Source organism: Pelecanus crispus, chromosome 6 (assembly GCF_030463565.1).
Source record: "Pelecanus crispus isolate bPelCri1 chromosome 6, bPelCri1.pri, whole genome shotgun sequence".
NCBI classification, from domain to species: Eukaryota; Metazoa; Chordata; class Aves; order Pelecaniformes; family Pelecanidae; genus Pelecanus; species Pelecanus crispus.
In genome coordinates, this window is record NC_134648.1 from 38,055,355 (window position 1) to 38,076,313 (window position 20,959).

Consider the following 20,959-nt stretch of genomic DNA (forward strand, 5'->3'; position numbering starts at 1 on the left):
TATAATCTTGACAAAAGCCCAATTCAGGCTCCTCTGACCAAAAAAAGAAAATTACTAGACTTGCTTATTAGAAAATAAAAAGCTTTAAATACTCTGCCATGTATTCTTTGAATGACTATATGAAAACTCTCTTCACTTCTTCTGAGAAAATGAACAGATATGGTCTCTGACAGCCTTACCGTCTTAAAAGTTGTCACCTTTTTGCAATCCTCTCTTTAGTGTTACTGCACAGTTTTTATTATAGTGATGTGACTTCCAATCTCAGAACTCTAACATTAGAAGTTTATTTTCATTTAAAAATATATAAAATTAACATAATTTTGTATAATTTATTAGTAAATTAACAAACAAGCCTTTTGCTTTCTAAATTTAAGCCATTCCACCTCACCTGGTTAGACTGAGATATACTGCGGAGCTTTTCATTTTCACGCTGATGTATTATTGCTTCTCCTCCTTCCTTGGTCCTTTCTAGGCTCCATCCCATGGCCAACATGGTTTTCAGTGATTCTCTGGCAGGCCAACGATAAATTTCTTTTTCCTTTGAAGAAAATAACGTAAAATTTCTCTGTATTTAGCAAGTAGCAAAAACTCAATAAAAATATTCTGTCATTCATTATAAATTGTCACATGCCCATGCCACAAAAGTAAACAAAATCTGTATATCTGAAGACATGATACAGTTCTTTTTACATGAGAAATAAGCTTTAAAATACTTAGAAAATTTTTGGGTTTATTCTTAGTGGCATTTATTGCTGGGATATGTGTTACAAACTAACAGCACTCAAGTGAGCTCTGTAGCAATAACGTAGTTTGTATCTAGAAACCTATTCATTGATTCCTCCAGCTCAAAATAATAAAAGATTGATGGCACTACAAGTGCTATGAAATTAGTTAGGCAAATATGTACATTTGAACACATCAGTACATGGGGCCTGTTTTTTTAGTCTTCCTATATTTATATCCATTCACAGATACAGAACATTACTGATCTATATGCTTCTTCATATAAATACAGCCATGGATAAAAAATTAGGGAACAGCGTGTATTCCAACACTCCTCTGAAAAGTAAAGGTGTCATAGAAAATCTGAAAAGTTGTGGTAAAGAAAATACTGAGTATGTCATACTAAGACTTCTCAAATCAACCTAATAAAAGTATTTCAATCTTATCATAAATAAGAATTTTAGTGACAGTTATTTAACATGACAGTTTTCATGGAAAGACCTGATTTTTAGGTTCAAAAGTTCTAATCTGAGACAATTCAGAAAATTCTCTTTGAACTGCTTTAACAACTCAACCAACAATTCTTCAAGCTCTGCTCCAAAGATTTCAAAGCAATTTACAAACCTTGGGAAATTAAACCTTTTGAATCCCTCTTGATTTTTGTCATCTCCATTTTCTGAACAGGAAAAGTGTGGTAAAGAGGGACAAATGTAACTGACTTATTTGAGTCACCCAATGAATCATTGCAAAAATATGTAACAGAATTCAAATTCAGTTCACTGTTCTGACAACTAGAAGACATTCATGCCTAGTCAAGAAATGAAAATAAAAAATGCATTCAAAATAGTTTAAATGTTTTTCCCCATTTTCAACTGAAGCATCTCCTACGCTTTCTTTAAATTGTTCTACCATCTTTCTTGAAGACAAAACTGCCTTCAGATACGTTAAATTACACTTTCATGTAAAACCCAGGAGTTGCTGCCTGTCATTCCTCACCACGAAGGCCTGAAAACCCTGTGCTATTGAAACTTTGAACACAAATTGGCCCAGGTTTAGGAAGACTGCCTAATGGAAGCAAATTATACAAGACTGTGTAAGATTAACTAAACAATCACTTCAGCATATAGATGTTGCTGTTCTTAACTGTAAGAATTCTAGTTTGTGTCTCTTCCTTTTATAGCATATACTTGAAACGGATTTTGAAAAGAATGCAAATCAATCTACTTTTTATTCACGCAACTGAAATTTCCTCTATTACCTTTTCAGTTAAAGTTTTGAAAGGTCTTATTAATGGGTGAGTTTTCATATTTTCATCCAGTGAAACACCATATTTCCATCCACTGTTAGTCTGAAAAAAATAAATACACTGAAATAAGATGAGAACAACACAGATGAGTAACAGCAAATTGGCCAGTTTAGTTTGTCATATTGAACTGCTAATCTACTCCAATAGCTACACAGTGCCACAGAAATTTTCTGTTAAAAGAGCATGAATCCATCTGTGGATACACCAGAACAAAACATGGCCAGATTAGATGCCATCTATGAGTAGTAGGTCTCATGCACCAGTTCTGAGCCTAATATTCATTGGTCCCTTTCAAATGGACTCGTGCATTAAGGTGGTACTGGCTAGGGTAAAAAAAGTGTCTCTATTCTCTGGGAGGCTAAAGTCAGCAATGCAGAGAAGAAAACGTAACATTAACAGATCAAGCACTAAAGAACATAACTTTAATGAATCCTTTACCTTAAACAATATTAACTCAAATTTATGGTTTGAGATTAAAGTGTGTATATTTACTTATCCATATATATGTATAACTTTCTCTACAAATTTGCATACATAGCCCCACACAACAACAAATTTGTTATTTCTATATAACTGTTCTATAAAATTGCTATTAATTTGTTATTAATTGTCATAATAAATCACTTAACCCCACCTCTATTTTTTGCTTGAATGAAAGAGGTTTAAAATTCATACTTGGGTTGAATGAGTTACTCCAAACACTCCCAACATAGTTATCAAAAACGGCAACAACTCCAGCAAACTTCATTTTGCTCAAATTTAACTCTAGAAGTTATATTTATTAACATTAAAATCTATTTGCAAAATGTAACACTAAAAAGGCCTTTATTAAATGTTTCGCTAAATTTAAAAAGATATAAAAAACCCACTTAGTATATATTGTCTTGTCTTATAGCTATTTTGAAGTGAAACAGAACCACAACACAGTGACAGAGCACTTGGAACATTATAGAGGAAATCAATACATAACAGCCGCCTTAGTGCTAAAAAAGAAAGAAAAGCTGTAACTACATTTTCTGAAATAAAAAAAGGACGTTAGACTTCCCAGGTATTCTCTTAGATCACAGAGCTGTTGCAGTAAAATTGAATCTCTGACTTTCTGACTCCCAGTCAAAAAACATCATTACCAGGCAAAACGAAGTTAAGATCTATATAAAAAAAAAGAAAAAAAAAACCCAAACCAAGTGCTCCTTTTTCATTCCCCTCAAATCTTTGTCCTAATAAATTCTGGCCATTTTGAAAAAGCTACAAATTTCAATGCATTTGCTTGAGCAAAAGGTTTCTTCCACATAACCCTAAAGAAATATGCAGGCACTAATGCACTCTGAACAAGGGCCTGTCAGTTAAACTGTCCAGTTTTTTATTTCAATGTTCACCCTAGGTATTATTTACTATGCTCTTCTGGCAGGTGCCAGTCTTAAAATAATTCCTACCTTATCAAAGGCCCATTTATCATGGGAATGTTCAGCATACTTGCTGACAATATACTCCAACTTTTCAGGAAGTACAAGGCTGTAGAACAAAGGGGAGTATGGTCATTCAATTGTAAGTTACTGCAGTCTGATTTATGAAAAAAAGGTCAGTATAATATAGCACTAATCAAAATGCTTCACCTCCAAATGAAGGCAAGACATTTGGCTTTGCAATTCCATTTTCTTTCAAAAAAAATGCCACAAAACCAAGCACAGCTATAATGGCCTTTACAGGGAATCTTCAAATACATAACAGTTGCACTTATTAGTGACTGAAATCACAAGGGGGGGAAAAAAAAAAAGCTTCACCATAACTTACAGGTATTTTTTTTTGGTAATTCTCAATACAGGATAATATTAGTACGGATGTTTCACATTTCCTAACAATGGAGGGATAAGACTTTAATAGATAGCTTAGATTAAAATAGATTAAAAGATAGCACTAGTGATCCTCAGTTCTGGAATATAAAAGTATTAGAAATATGTATTTTAAAAGCACAAGATTACTAGGAAGACCAAGTCTCTATGATCTGCTTATTTTCCCTTATCAGGTTGCTACAGATCAATTCTCAAAACTAAGGGAAGATTTTATAAAAATCGGGCAATAGGCCAATTGAATTACTACCAGATTTTGATGATCTCGTACCATTTGTCATAAGCACACTCTAAATAATGACAGTATCAAATATATTAGAAGTGTATATATCCCAAACATTTGAACTATTAGGTAACAGGGTTCATAATAAGTATAGAATTTACTATGTACTCTGCAAATATAATGTGGAAATATTTAACATCTCTACAGTGCTGAGAAGAACATGTTTTATATCTGGTAAACAGGGTACATTGCAGTGAAGTATTTGGCAGGAGGAAGCAAAAATCCCTACACTACTTCTGAAAGGTACTAATATCATTCACAAGTCAGTCACTACCCAACTCTCCCTACAGAGGAGAAAAAAATGTTAATAAGGAATAGTACAAAAATATTTAAGGAAAGGAAATCACTATGATTCATATGACTCACTTTGCTGTGCTGACAGGTTTGGGATCAAAATTTCCTTCTGGATCCACTGAAGTCTGCTTTTCCAAAGTTGACCTAATTCGTGTATCTAAATAATCAGGAGGCAAGGCACCAGCTATAGCACTTAGACAAGGCAAAGCCATTCGAAAGAGCTCTGGATCATACTTCTGCAGGAGAGATAGGAACTGGTTGGAAAATCCAATAGAAAAACATGCAAAATGTTAGTGAAAACCAAGCAGCCATATGTACTTTGTATATGTATATGTATTAGAAGATGCAAACAAACAATAAAGCACATTTAAAAATTAAGCGTAGAGGAAAAAAAAAAAAGACAACGCTTTCTTAATATCAACTTGATACATTCATAAGACTACTCAAATTAACATAAGAGTATGCTGACACCTGTATTAAGTATATACAATACAAGTATGACTCTTAAGCTTTCTTTGGGTCAAGTGCTGTTTGCATAGTTACTGAAGTATGATCATCTATAAAATACTGTCTTAGTTCTAAAATGACTAATTCCTATCTTAACTGCAGAAGCTATTGTCATTTCTCCCTCTTTTCCCCTAATCTATATCAGTTTCAATCATGCTGGTTAAAGGAAATCGTGTTTTACTGTAGCAAAGTCAGTTCATTATTTTTCAAAATTGTCCTGCTAAGAGGTGAACTAGCACAATGGCTCTTCTAACTAGGTATTTTAGCTCTGGAGAGAACATAGAAGTACTTGATATATAAAAATACAGGTTGGAATTACATTTGGAGAATCTATCCTTAGTAACTTGCCATGAAACATATTCAAGGTCAATTGTTACACACTAGATTATAAAAAACATGTGCTAGAAGAAGTAGCACCAGATCACTGTAGGCCAAGGTTTTCCTGCCAGCTCTGAAACAACATTCTTAGTATGCTTAGGAGAAAGGGGGGGCAGGGAGGGAAATCAATTTTCTATTTTTCAGATTCCCCATCTGTAAAAAGGACATAATGATACAGCTTTAAAAGGCTTTAAGACCTACTGATGAACACTACAGCACAAGAGTTTGATGCTATCATAATTATTTAATAAAGTTTTATTCAGATAGCACAGGCAGATTTTTGATGTTACGACACAGGCACCAATCAAGCATTTATAGGAAAAAAAATTTACACTGCAACAATATTTCTCTGGCTTCATTATTAGAAATAGAGAGACTATATGCTTCTATAAATCTGAATGTCCACTTTGCGTCAAGAAAATGCTGAGGAACAATTTTAAGGCCCATTGAAAATACTTGCTGATAAAATTATATGTTTATATCACAGCAAGCAGAACGCCTAAGATTTTGAGCCTTTAATTTCCTCTAGTTCTATTGCAACGTTCTTTAGTTTGTATGGCACAAACAAAAGAAGTGAGATCACAGAGTAAATTGCTTCCACTGAACAGCCGGAAGCCATGAACACACCAAACCTGTGAATATCTCAGTACAAAGTAAAACAATGGAGAAAACTGTAGCTCAGCAGATTTACACAACTCTCCCTTCATTGGACTAACAATCATTTACAGAAAAATGAAAATGCTATTATAGATGACCACCAATACTGTCAAAAACATAGCATCTTCATTTATCTGTAAAAAGCTAAGATGCACTTACTGGAACCATCTCATTGTGTCAGGGTCTCCTGACACTCTTTGCACTTGTGACAGCAGTAAGAGAGAGGTAAATGTCACTAAAATCAAATACAAATAAGACTTAAAAGGCCATTTTAGAATAATGCAGAGACCATGTTAATTTCCATACTATAAATTGGAATGCCTATAGAAGCCATCACCTAAACCTGTTGATTAGAACTGGAACATAAATTCAGCGAGGTGCAACGAAAAAATATGTTATTGTCCTATAGCGAGAACCTGATTTTTGAGCCCAATCAAGTACGAAAAGTTGTTAGTAAGGTGTTTCTCCTATCAGAAATGTAACTTTGTCTTACTCGGAGAAAAAAATGCATAAGTGAAAAAATCCCAAGATCACACTTTGGAACAGGAAAATGGAAAAATGTTTCTTCCTAAGAATGTCGCATCATATTTCTTAAGCTGGGCAATAACCAGAAAACTAACAAAATACAAGTGTATGTTTGAAAACAGACAATGTAAATTTACTGTGCATACATTAACAACTTGACAAGCATATAAATACATTTCTTAAAATTAACTTTATGTCAGTAAAAAGTATTTCAAAAAGTTTAGTAGAGCTAAGATAGGAGAGGAGACAACACTGACTTAGTGCAGCAAGCAATCTGCCTCATTACTAGTGTAAGGCTATATGGGTATATCAAGACAAAGATTTGACATTTCATTAGTTTGGAGAGAATCTTTCAAGATTCAGCAATCATTTTCTCATTAAAAAGTTACTTCTTTAAAAGCATTCATTGCCATATCTTCCATATTAGGTGAAAGAATTGTTAAAATAGGAACTTTCTGCATTTGGCACAGCAAATTATCATTACAATGCTTTTACAGTCATCCCATACTGTAATGTGAATTACAGTCATTACCTTATGAGACAAGGAATCAAATATTCCCCAGAAAAGTTTTTCAGTTAAATGTAATTCTTCTTCTGCTGCAATTCCATAGCTTCCCATTCCTGAAGGCAGACAATAATATTTCCAGCACTGCTCATAGTGATTTGTCAGAAGCTAGATTTTCAAGAAAATAAAAATGCATGTAAAACATTGGTATATAACAAAATAACATACTGGTTAGTGAAGTCTAAATTGCCAGTATCTGTTTAAATAGTTACATGAGTATTATTATTTATTTCTGTCTCTTCATTTCTAACGGCTCATAAAAATGGTCTTTTCTTCTCCTTTTTCTTTTTGGGAGAGCAGTAGAGCCCATGCTGTTAAAGTATAAAGCCTGTATTATCCCCAACTGCTGCTGTGGGATTCTCAGTGATGACACTTGAGTAGCAAAATTACAAAATTTCAGGATTGTCACCATTTGAGTACAGATTAGCTCATAGGATAGAGACAATTAAATGGGTATAAAATAGGACATGATAGATTCTGCTAAAAAGTTTTACAAATTCAAATTAATTTTACTTCTGTCATTTGTAGTTGAAGGCCTCAGTACTATTCAAAACATTGCAAAAGACACCTGCAGTACACCCTTTTAGCCGTGCCTGCTCATCTCTGGAAAATCCTATGGAAAGAACTATTGTACAGACAATCTGTAACATACCAGTTAAAGAGCTAGCATATATGATTATTGGTGCAAAATCCACATAATTTCAAAATTCTACTGATTTCTTCTTTACAACTAAAATTTCCTATCCCATGGAAAAATCCTGAATTTCTTTTAGCATTAGACTAGAATCTTGACATTTTCATTTTTCCTGCAATTTTGTTTAGGAAGGGAAAATAATAATAATAAAAAACAAATGAAACACTCCCTCTTCACCACACTTTTGCTCCAAAATTGCTGATGCTCTGGAATATGTCTATGAATCTGGCAGCTCTGCTTTAGAGTACGACAGAATTTCAGTTCTGCCATAAAAGGACCCGCAGACCTAAGATCAGGCCCTTTTATCCCAACAGGAACAGGAGGCAAACCTGACAGAAAAATTCTAAATAAATGTTATTTATCATCTCACAATTGTAATTCTTTATTTACAGAACAAGAAGGTAGGTAAGACTTCAGTTAAAGATTGTTCAAAAATAGAAGGTGAATTCTGTTCCCTGTCTCCTAATCTCTGTAGACTTCACTCCAAATTTATGCCTGGACTATGCATCCTACCAAGAGTTATTATAGTTCCTATAGCAGAAGAATAAATGCCAAGATAATGCTAACATTTAATTTGATACTTTAAAATACTCTTTTGCTGAAGCAGTGAAAAAGTCAACAGTTCACTGAACAAAATCGCATAATCAACTTACTATATCCTGTTTGCATTAGGCAAGATTTCACAAAACTTTAATCATTATATTCAATTTGAAAGACTTTATAAAACAATAACATTATTTTCAATTCAGAAGTAATTTTACATTGCTTCACCCTGCCTTGTTCTGTTTTTAAAAACATGACAATGACAGATTATTGTGAAGTAAGTTTTATACTGAATGCATGTACAGAGAGTAAAGAATTTACCTTGAGAGGCATTTTACAGTATTCATTGAGTAGGGGCACATCAAAAACTAGCCTTCTCAACAGCTGTTGTAGCATAGAGGGACGTAAGTGGCTGTAATTTAAAAAAAATAGAAGTTGTTAGTAAAATTCATACAGTCCAGTGAAAATTAAATAAAAATTGAAATCAATTTGCATATTGGAATTCAAATCACTCATTAAAAGTATTCTGAAAAACCAATGGTAGGTGCTTAAGGAATCTCACTATGCCTCATCTACATACAGAAGGATATAGCACAGGAAGATGTGCTACTTCTGGACTCTCTTAAGCGAATAGACAACATGTATGATTGTGCCATATGACAGCAGAGGGAAGGGTGCTGGACTTTTTTCAGAACACACAGAGGGGACAAGCTAAGTAAAAGAAACAGAGTATTATCCTAACAGAATGGTTTCTGCTATGACACTAAAAAGCAACAAAACACTCCTAACTGAAATAGATCTGGGAAATACATTGTGATTATTCTTGTAAGAAATAAATCTCAACTGGAAGACTAAATAAATTACCCAGCATTTCTTTTCTAGCTATTTAAGTTCAGTGATCTGTAGACTGAAAATCAATGTAAAAATGCTGCTTTCATATCTCCCCCTCAGTTCATATCTCCCCCTCAGTCATCCCTTTTTCAGACTGAAGACTCCTGGTCTACTAAGCTGTTCCATAGGAGCAAAATTATTTCTTATGTTGATCCCTCTTGTTAGGCTTTTCCCAATCTTTTCCATTTCTGCTATATCCTCTTTTTGGCAGGGGTCCAGCACTATGCACAAACTGAAAATGCACACTGCATTACTAATTTCACAGTTCACTGCACAGACAAGTAGCACTACACTTTGTGACAAAGATCAGGAATCATGATTCAGTTGGCAAATCTACATTTGAATTCCTGATATAACTTCAGTGCTCAGTTCAGTTTTAGGATGTGGAGGGCAGGGTAGTTTTTCTTCTTCTTCTTTTTTAAAATAAACTATGGCCAAGGTTCTTCAAACCACAATCAGAAATACAAACATGTCGATCCCTTAAATCCCCAACACACGCTCACTGTCAGACTAATTCTGGTAATTATTGGGGTTTTGTTTTCACGAATAATCAGAATTTATCCTGTATCACCATAAAACTCACATCAAGATGACAGCTTGTATAATGCAGCACCCATAATGTAAAAATCAAATCAATTTTCTCTTAGGGGAAAAAAAATCCTATCATACACTCTGGTCATTTATTTCATGCAAGAATAAAATAATCTTAATTCGACATTATAAAGAAAGATATTATTAAAATAATAATTTCTAATAATAAACACTGTACAAAAGAAATCAGTTTGTACACAGGTATCATACATACTGGCAAATAGCAAGCAGGCATTCTTCAATAGTGTCTCTTTGTGCTTTTGTAAGGGAACGTCCCTTGGATAACCTATATATTGTGTGAAGCATGGAGTCAACCAGAGAGGCGTGATGCTCTGTTCCAGAAAAGAGGGGAGCACATCTTTTGAGTAATGGAAACACAGCTGAGCAAATATATCTATTTAGTGCGAGAGCTGCCTCTGTGGTACTCAGAGAAACCTGTATGAAGTAGTAAATGATTGTTAGTATCATATGGAATAAAGGTTACTAAATGTGAAGTCTATAAAACATAATAATGAAATACTCCTTAAGTCCCCTTAGTGGCTGGGTACTACCATGATATTCCCAGCATACACATGAGGACAAAAGCTATTTTTTTTGAACCTGAGAAAATTCTAAGTCATCCACTTGTCTCCTATCTCTTGTCCCAGTGCACTCTGAACCAATAGGAGCAAAAAAGAATACACATCTTCTTTCTAAATAGGTTAGCAAAAACCATAAAGCATTAAGTAGCGTTTTCCATCTCATTTAATTTCTTCATACACATATGAATTTTCAGAGTAATTCTTGGAAGCACACATGAAATAAAAGTAATCATTAGGCCTACTACAGTATATCTAATGTACTTACTGTATAATTAATGTAAGCCTGTACTGCAGGTTTTTAAACCGCATTACACTGTTGCATCGTAAGGTGGTACTGAATGATTATGATCAGACTTAAGCACTATAAATTAACAATAACTGAATTATTACTGCATACTACCTTTTTTTTTTAAAGCTGTTTTGACTTGAAGTTCTAAGTTCTGTTTCTTACACTTACAGAGCCACTCTAGCCAGCCACTGCACCTAAACTCCATAGTGAAATACTTACTGTATCCAAAGAGGCAGAGGCTCTTAAATCTGGTAAAAATCCAACTTCCAGTAGGTGAAGGAGGAAGCTTTGGTCCTTAATACCATAGACACGGTCCAAGAAGAGCACCATGGGTGCTTTATGATCAGGACAGAAATTTGCAGACATGTCTGGCTCATTTACTGTGCCATCTACACAAACATATAATGCAATTTTTAATAGTACATAACTGATAAAGCAACAAACACCAAGACAATGAAAAACCCTCTAACTACATTTAATGTATAAAATCACATGTTCACTGAAAATTATATTCTTGTTCAGTTTTCTAGTATGCTGAAAAAGAATACTAAGTTTTTATTATTTCAAAAATCCTATTATTTTGCAGTTTATTAATCTTTCACTCTTAAATGAAAGCTTAAGAATGAATGGTATTCTACTTGTTTTATTATTATTATGGAGAATGTTTATATGGTAAAATTAAAGATAAATATTACTGCAAATATTAAAAATATATAGTAACTGTGAAGTCCAAGAAGGTTAATAATTTTAATTTTTGTCTCATGTAAACTAGACTAGAAAGAACATGGGATCCAAGGGGAAGACAACAATAACACAGAAGTTAACAGTGTATCAGTTAACTGTGTGCCCCTCTGACTGTAAAGGGGAATAGACAATTCTTGTGAAACAGAAAGGACAACAGAAGGAGGGGAAGGAGGATAATGTTATTTTGCCCTAGAAGAAAATGACAGACGGGTAGTATATAGCCCATGGAACATGGAGAAATGATGGAGATCACATGCCATAAAAACCTCATCCTCTGTTGAGTTTATGCTGTATAGAAAATTTCAGTTTGTATGGTTATCTTGGAAGTTAATTTGTGGAAATAAATCCACCCTGGATAACCACACTGACTGCCTCTAGGAAAGAATCAACAGTCGCATAACAAGCAAGAACACCACCATCAATACATCTCTGCACTGTGAACTCTGATTTTGAATTATTTTTCAGTGAAGAGGGTGAAAACTCAAGAGTCTTCACTGACTTCCCTTTAACAGGTAGTGTTAAGAAGGCTGTTAGTTCCACTGACAGAAACTCAATTTCAACCTCAATGACAGGCAGGGATCCAGGTACAGATAGGGAGCTATGCAGTTTGATGCAGATTGAGCAGCAGGTCCATGCCATGCCTCATTCCCCAGAGGTGAGAATGGATGAACCGGAGTAGTAAGAGAAACAGCCAGGTCCTACAGCAACACAGCAGCAAAGCCTCAACTCCACAGCGGCAACCCTTGAGGAACTGAGGAGGATATAAGTCTTGGCGAAGGAGTGTATCTACCTGGGAAGGAAGGATCTAATCTCTTAAGAGAAGAACCACTCCTCCACCCTATGTCAGTATGTCCCATTGCACACAGGATTCTCCTGTGGTAGACAGGATCTCCCAGGATAAGAAGCAGGCAGTGGAAGTGGGAGATTGCTGTATTGGGCACTGAGCTGGGTGGCTTCATAATGTGTAAGAGGATTCCATGATAACTTCTCTATACCTTATGGGAAGACCTTGTGGGAGACAGGCAGAGATCTCAAGTCTCAAAGGATGGGTGAGGTAGTGATGTAGAGAAGAGAAATTTATTTAGTTTGATTATTAAAGGGAGAATTCTTTTGGGACAAGATGAACAAGTACAGAAATAAGTCTGCACCTTAATAAAAAAGAAATCAGGCTTCTAGGATTGAACATGAGAGGTCAGAGTGGAACATTATACATAAAAATTGAGGAAAAGACAATAGGTGTGGAGAAGCACCTTCTTCAGATTGGGACAATCCCAAAGTGAGTGTGTCTGGTTTTCACTTCCTCTGAAAAGGCCAGGGAAGAAAGAAATAGCACAGTTCCAAGAAACAAGAAAGGCAATTAAAATGCAATGTGCATGTGCAACATTTTGATCAACCACAGACAAACAGGACTCTACACTGAGTCATCAGTGGCCTGGAGAAGGAAGCAAACAAAGGAGCCTAGAAGACTGTATACAACACTCCGTTATTCTGTATAGTTAAATGATTAAGAAAACTGAGTGGCCAAAATAGAGACAGGTACACTTCAATGCAGACAACTTTAAGCTAATGCATCTGCAGAAAAATAAGACATGCCTACACAAGCTGAGCTTGGAACTGACATTACAAAGAGATCCTGAGGACATCACTGAAATTCTGTGAAACCATCAGCTCAATGTGTAGCAGCGACCAAATAAGTCAAGAAGATACTGGGCACCATCAGAAAGAGGTATTCAGAATATGAAAGGGCATCATTTTGCTGCTATATAAAATAGAAAATTACATAAACCAAACTATTGCACGCCCACGTTATCAGTAAAACCCGCTCATGTATTGTGTACATCCCACAGCTGTTTTCCATATCTCAGGACTGCAGAACAGAGACAGTGAACATACACAGAAGGGCAACTAAAATGATTCAGGCAATGGAGCAGTTATGATGAGAGACTAAGAAAAGCTGAGATTCTTCAATTTGGCAAAACAAGGACTGACAAAGGACATAACTGAGATTTAGAAAATGATTAATGTAACTGACAAGGTGAATGAAGAACTGCTATACACCAAATCCCAAAATACTACAATTCAAGGGTGCTAACTGAAATTAGCAGAGTATAAGTTTAAAAAAAAAAAAAAAAGGAGTTTGTGGGTACAGACATTATTCCAAAGGTATTAGATACATTCTTGGACACCAGGCCCAGAAACACCTATTAACGGACAGGGAGGTACACTCTAATCTTTCTAAACAAATGACTGAATGATATGGAAGTACAAAGGGACCGAGTCCAAGCTTACACATTCTACCCTAAAGAGATAGCATCTCTACAGCCACCGCTGGAGACCAAGTACTGGGATGGACGGCCCATTAGTGTGATCCTGTAAAGTGTTTCTTATGTTCTTACATTCTTTGGTCCATAGGAGTAAGTATCTGTTCTACTGGAGCAGCTCTAATTGATACATATCTAATTAAAGTCTGAAGAACAGTTCTCTGCTTGCACTCAACTCTAACGAAACTGCTCTATTTTACACCTGAACACTTACATGCCAAAAGATTTTTATAAAAAGATGAAGTAGTCCAATAAAAGTATTGATGTTACCTTTGTTAACTGTTGACAGCTTTAGTGGTATACTTATAATCCCAACCAAATCTTCAGTTGGCACTAGAGATCGAAGGATTGACCTGATTCGAATAGCTTCCCCTTTTCCACTTTGAATAAGCTGTTAGAAAAAGTTTATTAATTAAGAAATTCAGTAGAGGGACCTAAGAATAATTTCCTCAAAATACTGGTATTAATACGATTTTTTTCAAACACTGGAAAAAGTGCACAGAAATTCCATTTATCTCAGCACTCTAATAGAATTGCCAATTTTCAGCTGATCCTACTTTTGAATCTGTCCTAATTTTGAAATCTATCAATAATTTCACAATATTATAAATTCCCAATAACACAAAAAACCCCCACATGGATAAGATTCCTAAACCAATCAGATAAAGTGATGAAACTGAAAATTTCTGAAAGACTCATGTTTACTTACAGACCTACAGTGCCAAGTTTTGAGCTTGCCTCTTTATACTATGAACAGATCAAACCTGTCTGATGTATCTATGCATTTTTCTATTATTTATATGCAGTAAAAATTTCAAAAAGCATTAACAACAATGAGGTGGCCAATTAATTTCAACTTCTAGCAGAAATTAGGTATTCATAACCTGTGCCTCTGAAAATATCTTCCAGTAATTTTCTTAACATGAAACTATCGTCTCTGGCAACAGATGGCTACATACAGCTTTACAGCTAATAAAGTTAATACCTTTGGTAATAGTAAGTAGGGAGGCTACAAGCCGAATTTCTTGCTTCTTGTTCTATTGAGATACATACTGCATTTTCAGCTGGATTCATGCTACTAAAGAATTTTAAATACTGACAAGCAAAGTCAGTCTAACTAAAACCAAGTCTTGCATGTGGCTGTTACAGGCATTACAGTCAAAACAGTTATTTTACGTATTTTTCCATGTATTCATGTGGTGTAGATAGCATATTTCATCAGTGCACACAAAAGCAGCTCTGTATCACATTCTTATGAAAATTATTTTTATGGCTTTCTAGAGAACAGTAAAAGGCTAGTTCCAGAAATTTCATTGGTAGTATAAATGTGCAACACCAGTAGTTCATCTTTGCTTTGATTCCATATTCATATAAAAATTCTCAAAATTTTAGATAAATAAAAAAGCATAAGGAATCAAAAGACCATGTTTCTTTATAAGCAGCTTGCAGGGAACACATCTAAATACAGCAAGAAATGCAATGAAGTCCACCTTCTGAAAGGAAGAAGCCTTTAATAGGGAACAGTTTAGTTAGACAGGTACAGTTCCGTTTACAAATCTCCTACATTTTCTGAGCAAGTGACAAAATGAACTTACATGCATTTCTGGTGCACAGCGTCCAAGTAAATCTATAAGAGCTGAGTAAAATGACATGATTGCATTGCCCATGTGCACAATCTCCTCCTCCTCCTCCTCCTCCTCATCACTAAAAGGTAAACAATACCAGTGAACATTTTTGATAATGTAATTTTATAGCTCCTCTCTGGAGCTAGACCCATGATCCAGAGACTATTAATCAGACACACTAATTTCCTCTGGCTCTGGATTAGAGAGTTTTTATCCCTAGAGTAAGCACGCAATTGAACAGTAATAACTGACTTTACCTGAGCCTTGTATCTTCCTCTTTCACTTTACCTTAGCTTCATTCCACACCAGCCTTCTCCTTTGCTTTGTCTTTCAGGCTTCTTCTCTTCTGTAACTCTTATTCCACTTTTATGTAGCTCATGCTTTATGAATTCCATATGACAACTGCTTGTGGGTGTGAATCTCTAATGCTCTATGTTTGTACAATGCCTTACACAACAGGGCCTATTATCCACATACTGCAAGCATGATTAAACCAGCTATTAAATCATCATTTGCCAAACAAGCATTCACATTTACTTACCCTTCTCTTTTATATGCCTGGGAGGGAAGGTCACGAGTAGGATTCTCTGAGATCCTGATAGCTTCTTGCATAGCTGCCAGCAAACCATTTCCTCCTTCTCCCCTAAGGTCTGGTCCAAAGCACTCTGGCCGTCGAATAAGGAGCTTGACAACAACACTTGCATTTTCCTCAACACTTTCACCTGAGGACCAAAAAGCACTACACATACTTTCTCCTGAAAGCTATCCTTAAGTCAGAACCACATTTCCCCCTAAACTTTACAAAATATAAACCAAATCCTCATCCTTATTTTTGAAAACAAAAATGCATCAAGTTGGCAGCATTGGATGTGCTTAATCAAAAATATACTGAGGTTTAAAAGTGACAGTGGAGACTTGCCGTACAAAAGTTTTACTACACTCAATCTAGAAAGGTTCACTTTAGGAGGTTAATTTGCCTTTTATGGCAAAGACTACTCTCTCTGGTATAAATGCTAATAGTCCCAAAGGGCAAGAAGTCTGCTACTGGGGAGGGCAGGAAGGAAGTTTTGACTCCAGCCAACTTCACCAGCCTCCCGCTCTCTCCCCTCTCCTGCAGGACAGGGAGAAAATAGAGGGAAGGTGTGACAACTCATGGATCGAGATAATGACTGTAGTAGAGAAAGCAAAAACTATGCATGTAAGCAAAGCAAAAGGACAAATTCATTCACTGCTTCCCAGGCAGATGTTTAGCCAGTTCCTAGAAAACAGGGCCTCAGCAGGCGTAATCATTGTTTGGGAAGACAAGCACCATAACCACAAATGTCCCCCTCTTCCTCCTCCTTTCCCTGAGCTTTTATTGATGAGCACAACATCATGGTATGGAATATCCCTTTGGTCAGACTGGGTCAGCTGTCCCAGCTGTGCCCTCTCCCAATCTCTTGCCTACCCTGAACCTTCTCACTGGGGCTGGGGAGAGGCAGAGTGGGAAAATAAAATGAGAAAGCCTTCACGCTGCACAAGCACTGCTCAGCAACAGTCAAAACGCTGGCATGTTACCAACGCTGTTCTAGCCATAAACGAAAAGCATGGCACTATATAGGTTGCTATGAAGAAAGTTAACTATCCCAAGCCAGACCTAGTTCAGGGTCTGAGAGCTGATTTTTAATGGGCCAACCGAAGGAAGGAATGTTGCTTAATATTATGTCCTTAGTACTTCAACAGTGGAAAACTCATCTCAGAGTTTAATCTTCCCAATATGACTAAAGAATAACAAATTGTATTTTAGGTTAAATATACCTAGAGTAAAATCTCCTGATTCTTTCTACCGCATGTTTGAATACTTGTTAAATCTTCTGCTTGTTATTTAAAGCCTGAAATTGAATACTTCATCTTTTCTATATAAAAATCACATTAAAATCAGTTTTAAAGGTCATGGCTTGCCTGAAACAACCCCATTTATAACAGCTTTGTGTGGAAAAACGTATGCATATTTGAACAGGGAAAAGAGTGGGTTTAACTATTGTATAAATTCAGTACAGGCACACAGGTTGTGATCTAGATGCTGGCTGAATAAAGTCATTAGGAAAAGGAACCTTCATATAAATGAACTCTTTGCATGTAACTAACTGCTTCGTGGACTGCAGTTAGTGGCATGTGGAAGCATGACAGGAATAATAATTGGGTCAAAAGCTCAGTTTAGGGTGACGTGCAACCGTTTAGAAATTCGCAGTGGATACCTTGTAAGAATACTGATAATCTGTAGGAAGATATGAAATTAATGGGACATGTAGGAAGAAAACAAATTACAAGAAAAGAAACAGTTCACAGTCACTGAACTTGTGATGTCAGTAGCTTGGATCCTCAGTATCTATATTTTACATGCAAGCTACAATACTAAACGGGTACAGAAATGCAAGTAGCAAGTTTATATTGAACTGAATGTTGCCACTTTAGCAGCCACCAAAACCGAAGGATTAGAAACTGTGGTTTAGCTGACAGCAGCAGTGGTGCTACTAGGAAGTCAGAGTTAACAGAAGCCAATGGTAGGTGAGATAACTGGGACTGACTGGCTCTAGAACGAGCAGCTAAACACTTTAAACATGTCAGTCTTGTATTTTTTCCCACTTAAAACACCGGTATGATCTTGATATGGAACACAGGACAAGAGGAAACAGCCTCAAGTTGCGCCAGGGCAGGTTTAGAATGGATATTAGGAAAAATTTCTTCACCGAAATGGTTGTCAAGCATTGGAACAGACTGCCCAGGGAAGTGGTTGAGCCACCATCCCTGGAGGTATTTAAAAGATGTTTAGGTGTGGCACCTGGGGACATGGTTTACTGGTGGACTTGGCAGTGTTAGATTTACCGTTGGACTCAATGATCTTAGAGGTCTTTTCCAACCTAAATGATTCTATGATTCTATACCCTAACTACTGTCTTTGTACAGATTCTGGGTTTTTTTCGTTCTTTCTCCTTTTCATTAACCTTACTTTCATACTGCAGGGAAAAATCAGGTTTTAAAATCTTAAAGTCAACAATTTTAGTTTCATTTGGTCAAAACCTTCTAAGTGAAGATTTTTTAAATAATGAATTAAGTAAAATCTAATCTCAAAAAAATTCATTACATACCTCTCTATAGATATACAATCATCAAAACACGCACAACATTCAGCTACAGTTACCAGATGCTCCTGAATCCTTGCATGTTTCATATATTTTTTGAGGGAGCAAATATAAAACCCCCTTAAAAATTGCAAGGGGCTGTTTGAATCCATATTGCAGAATCAAATAGCAAATACAAATAAAATTATAAAATGTAATTAATTTTTAGTTTAATAAAAGCACTACCAATATTGAATGGCTCATTTCCAATACAGTTTAGATGTAGATGTTAAAAATTATCTTAATTCAGGCAGTTTTTGACACATCAGTGACAGCTTTGTGAGGAGTGCATTTCAGAGTAAAAGCAGCACATACCAGCAAAAGCATTTGCCACTAGAATCTCATTCTGACCTTCTCTGTATATATACTTCTTTTCCATTTCCCTTCTGATGGGATACCAAACTGCTGAAAATAGCTTTAATATCTTGCAGCCTGCTTTAATTTACCTCACAGGCCAAGTTAATGAAGAATTTTGATTGAAGAAAGAATATTCCAAGGATTCATTGGCCAGAATCAAAATTCATTCATGTGTTTACAACTGTGTGTTTGTTGCTATTACCTCAACGACCCAAATATTTTACTAATTTATATTTGTAATTGTCCTCTCAAGCAGAGGACACAGAGAAATTAGTAATCTGATTTTCAAAAGTGCTGTCTGCAAAACTGTCATAATAAGAAGGTTCAAAACCCCAACTGTAACTGTTTTTCAGAAAAAAAGCAGCTGAAACACTTGAATCTAAAACTTAATTCTACTGACTGGCAGTCCATCCAGCAAAGTTTACTCTTCATACTAAATAAACTATCGCAAGTAAAAGTTATCTTCATCTAATTATACAGAGCACTGTTAACATTTATTTATAAAATGAACAATGAAAAACACACACTTTATTAACTCAATGACTACTTGTTCTACATTTCTTATAGCAGTTTGTCAAGTTAGTTTAGCAGCTCGCTCAACAGCTACAGGCTTATCAACTAATGAATGCACCTCAGGTATGTTTACTGAACTGAACAGTAAATACGTTTATTGTTTGTGTTTCAGGTATCATTTGCTAATTTCAGACCAATAGTATGTGAACAGAACAGTCAAAATCTAAAAATTAGACTGTTTAAAATTATTTCCCTTCTGGCTGTCCCTAACTGTCTTATGTACACTTTTCATATTGGCAGACCAGATAGGTGGTGAACAGACAAATCTTTTGAACTCATCTAATCTGTAACCTAAATTACTAGTTTGATGAAAAAAAAAAAACCCACATGAACTGGAGGATGCTTTTTGTTTAGTGGCATTCAGATAATCTAAGTTTGATTTTAGCATATTTGTTTCACAAATTTCAAAGGGAAATGCACACAGAAGCAAGTATATAATAGTTATCAAAGGAGAAGATTTTTTTCTTAAGACACTAGATTTAAGGTACACAGTCAGGGTGCTTTACAAACACTGATCCCTCAGAACTATGTAAACATGTGACCTATTGGAAATTTGCTTTTTGTGATGCAAAACGGCTTAATTACAAATGTCTAAATCTCCCAGTGATACAGCGGCCAAGAAAGGTCTAAAATTAGTGACCACTGGTTATGCTTATAACCAGCATATGTAGTATATGTAAATACCACAGTTTACTTACTGAAATAATTCCTAACATCATTTGCTACCTTAACAGGTTACTCTATTAAATTATGCAAGTTGCAAAGAGGAAAAAACACAACTAACTATGAAGATTCAAAAAATTACAATAAGCAGCATATACCAATAATCTTGTACTCGTAATGGGAATGGTATGCATTAACCTCTCTTCATCCATTAACACATTTTTATGGTTAGAAAAGTAATTTTAAGGAAACTTTCTGACGGAATTTGGATGCCAAGAAATTACACTTACTGTTAACAAAAACCGCAAATCTTAAGAATGACAGGTAACGTTCACCCTCTATTGGATTCCATCCAATGTCTGGATATCCTTTAGCCAACAATACTGGACAATTCTGCAGGCCACAACCCGCCAGGTAAGTAACAACCTACAATACAGAAGCAATCATTTATTCATGTGTTTAAAAATAAATTTCTAAACATAAGCATGAAACAAAATGAACATAATATTTTTTCTTTCAATAACAACGTTTTTATATACTAGGTGTTTCACCTGAGAAACTACCAACATAGCTCATTATTGTATCAGTCTTAGTTTCTAGTTCTTGCTTTTGATGATGATGAAAAAAGTCAAGCACTCTCTATTTCTGAAGTTACCTAATATGATGACACAACAATAAAACAACATGAACAAATGTGCAATGTGAAAAGTAGAATAAAATATTGTGAAATTCAGATTTTTTTTGCAGTACATAAACCACAATTAAAATACTACTTAACAACTTCAAAAATCACATCAATAATCATGTATGGCTAATCTGCTACAATAGCAAAATAAATATT

General features: G+C 35.4%; 1 protein-coding gene across 1 annotated transcript in view; it reads right to left on the minus strand.

Moving 5' to 3' along the window:
• The window catches only part of RYR3 (ryanodine receptor 3), a 203,530-nt gene that overhangs the window by 74,009 nt on the left and 108,562 nt on the right, over positions 1–20,959 (minus strand). Inside the window, exons 43-54 of the mRNA XM_075713037.1 lie at positions 20,409–20,544; positions 15,906–16,086; positions 15,335–15,443; positions 14,010–14,130; positions 10,894–11,063; positions 10,019–10,239; positions 8,644–8,734; positions 7,053–7,193; positions 4,526–4,707; positions 3,463–3,541; positions 1,982–2,071; positions 389–538 (exon numbers count right to left, since the gene is read on the minus strand). Coding sequence (XP_075569152.1) covers positions 389–538; positions 1,982–2,071; positions 3,463–3,541; positions 4,526–4,707; positions 7,053–7,193; positions 8,644–8,734; positions 10,019–10,239; positions 10,894–11,063; positions 14,010–14,130; positions 15,335–15,443; positions 15,906–16,086; positions 20,409–20,544 — 1,671 coding nt within the window. The remainder of the gene's footprint in view (positions 1–388; positions 539–1,981; positions 2,072–3,462; positions 3,542–4,525; positions 4,708–7,052; positions 7,194–8,643; positions 8,735–10,018; positions 10,240–10,893; positions 11,064–14,009; positions 14,131–15,334; positions 15,444–15,905; positions 16,087–20,408; positions 20,545–20,959) is intronic.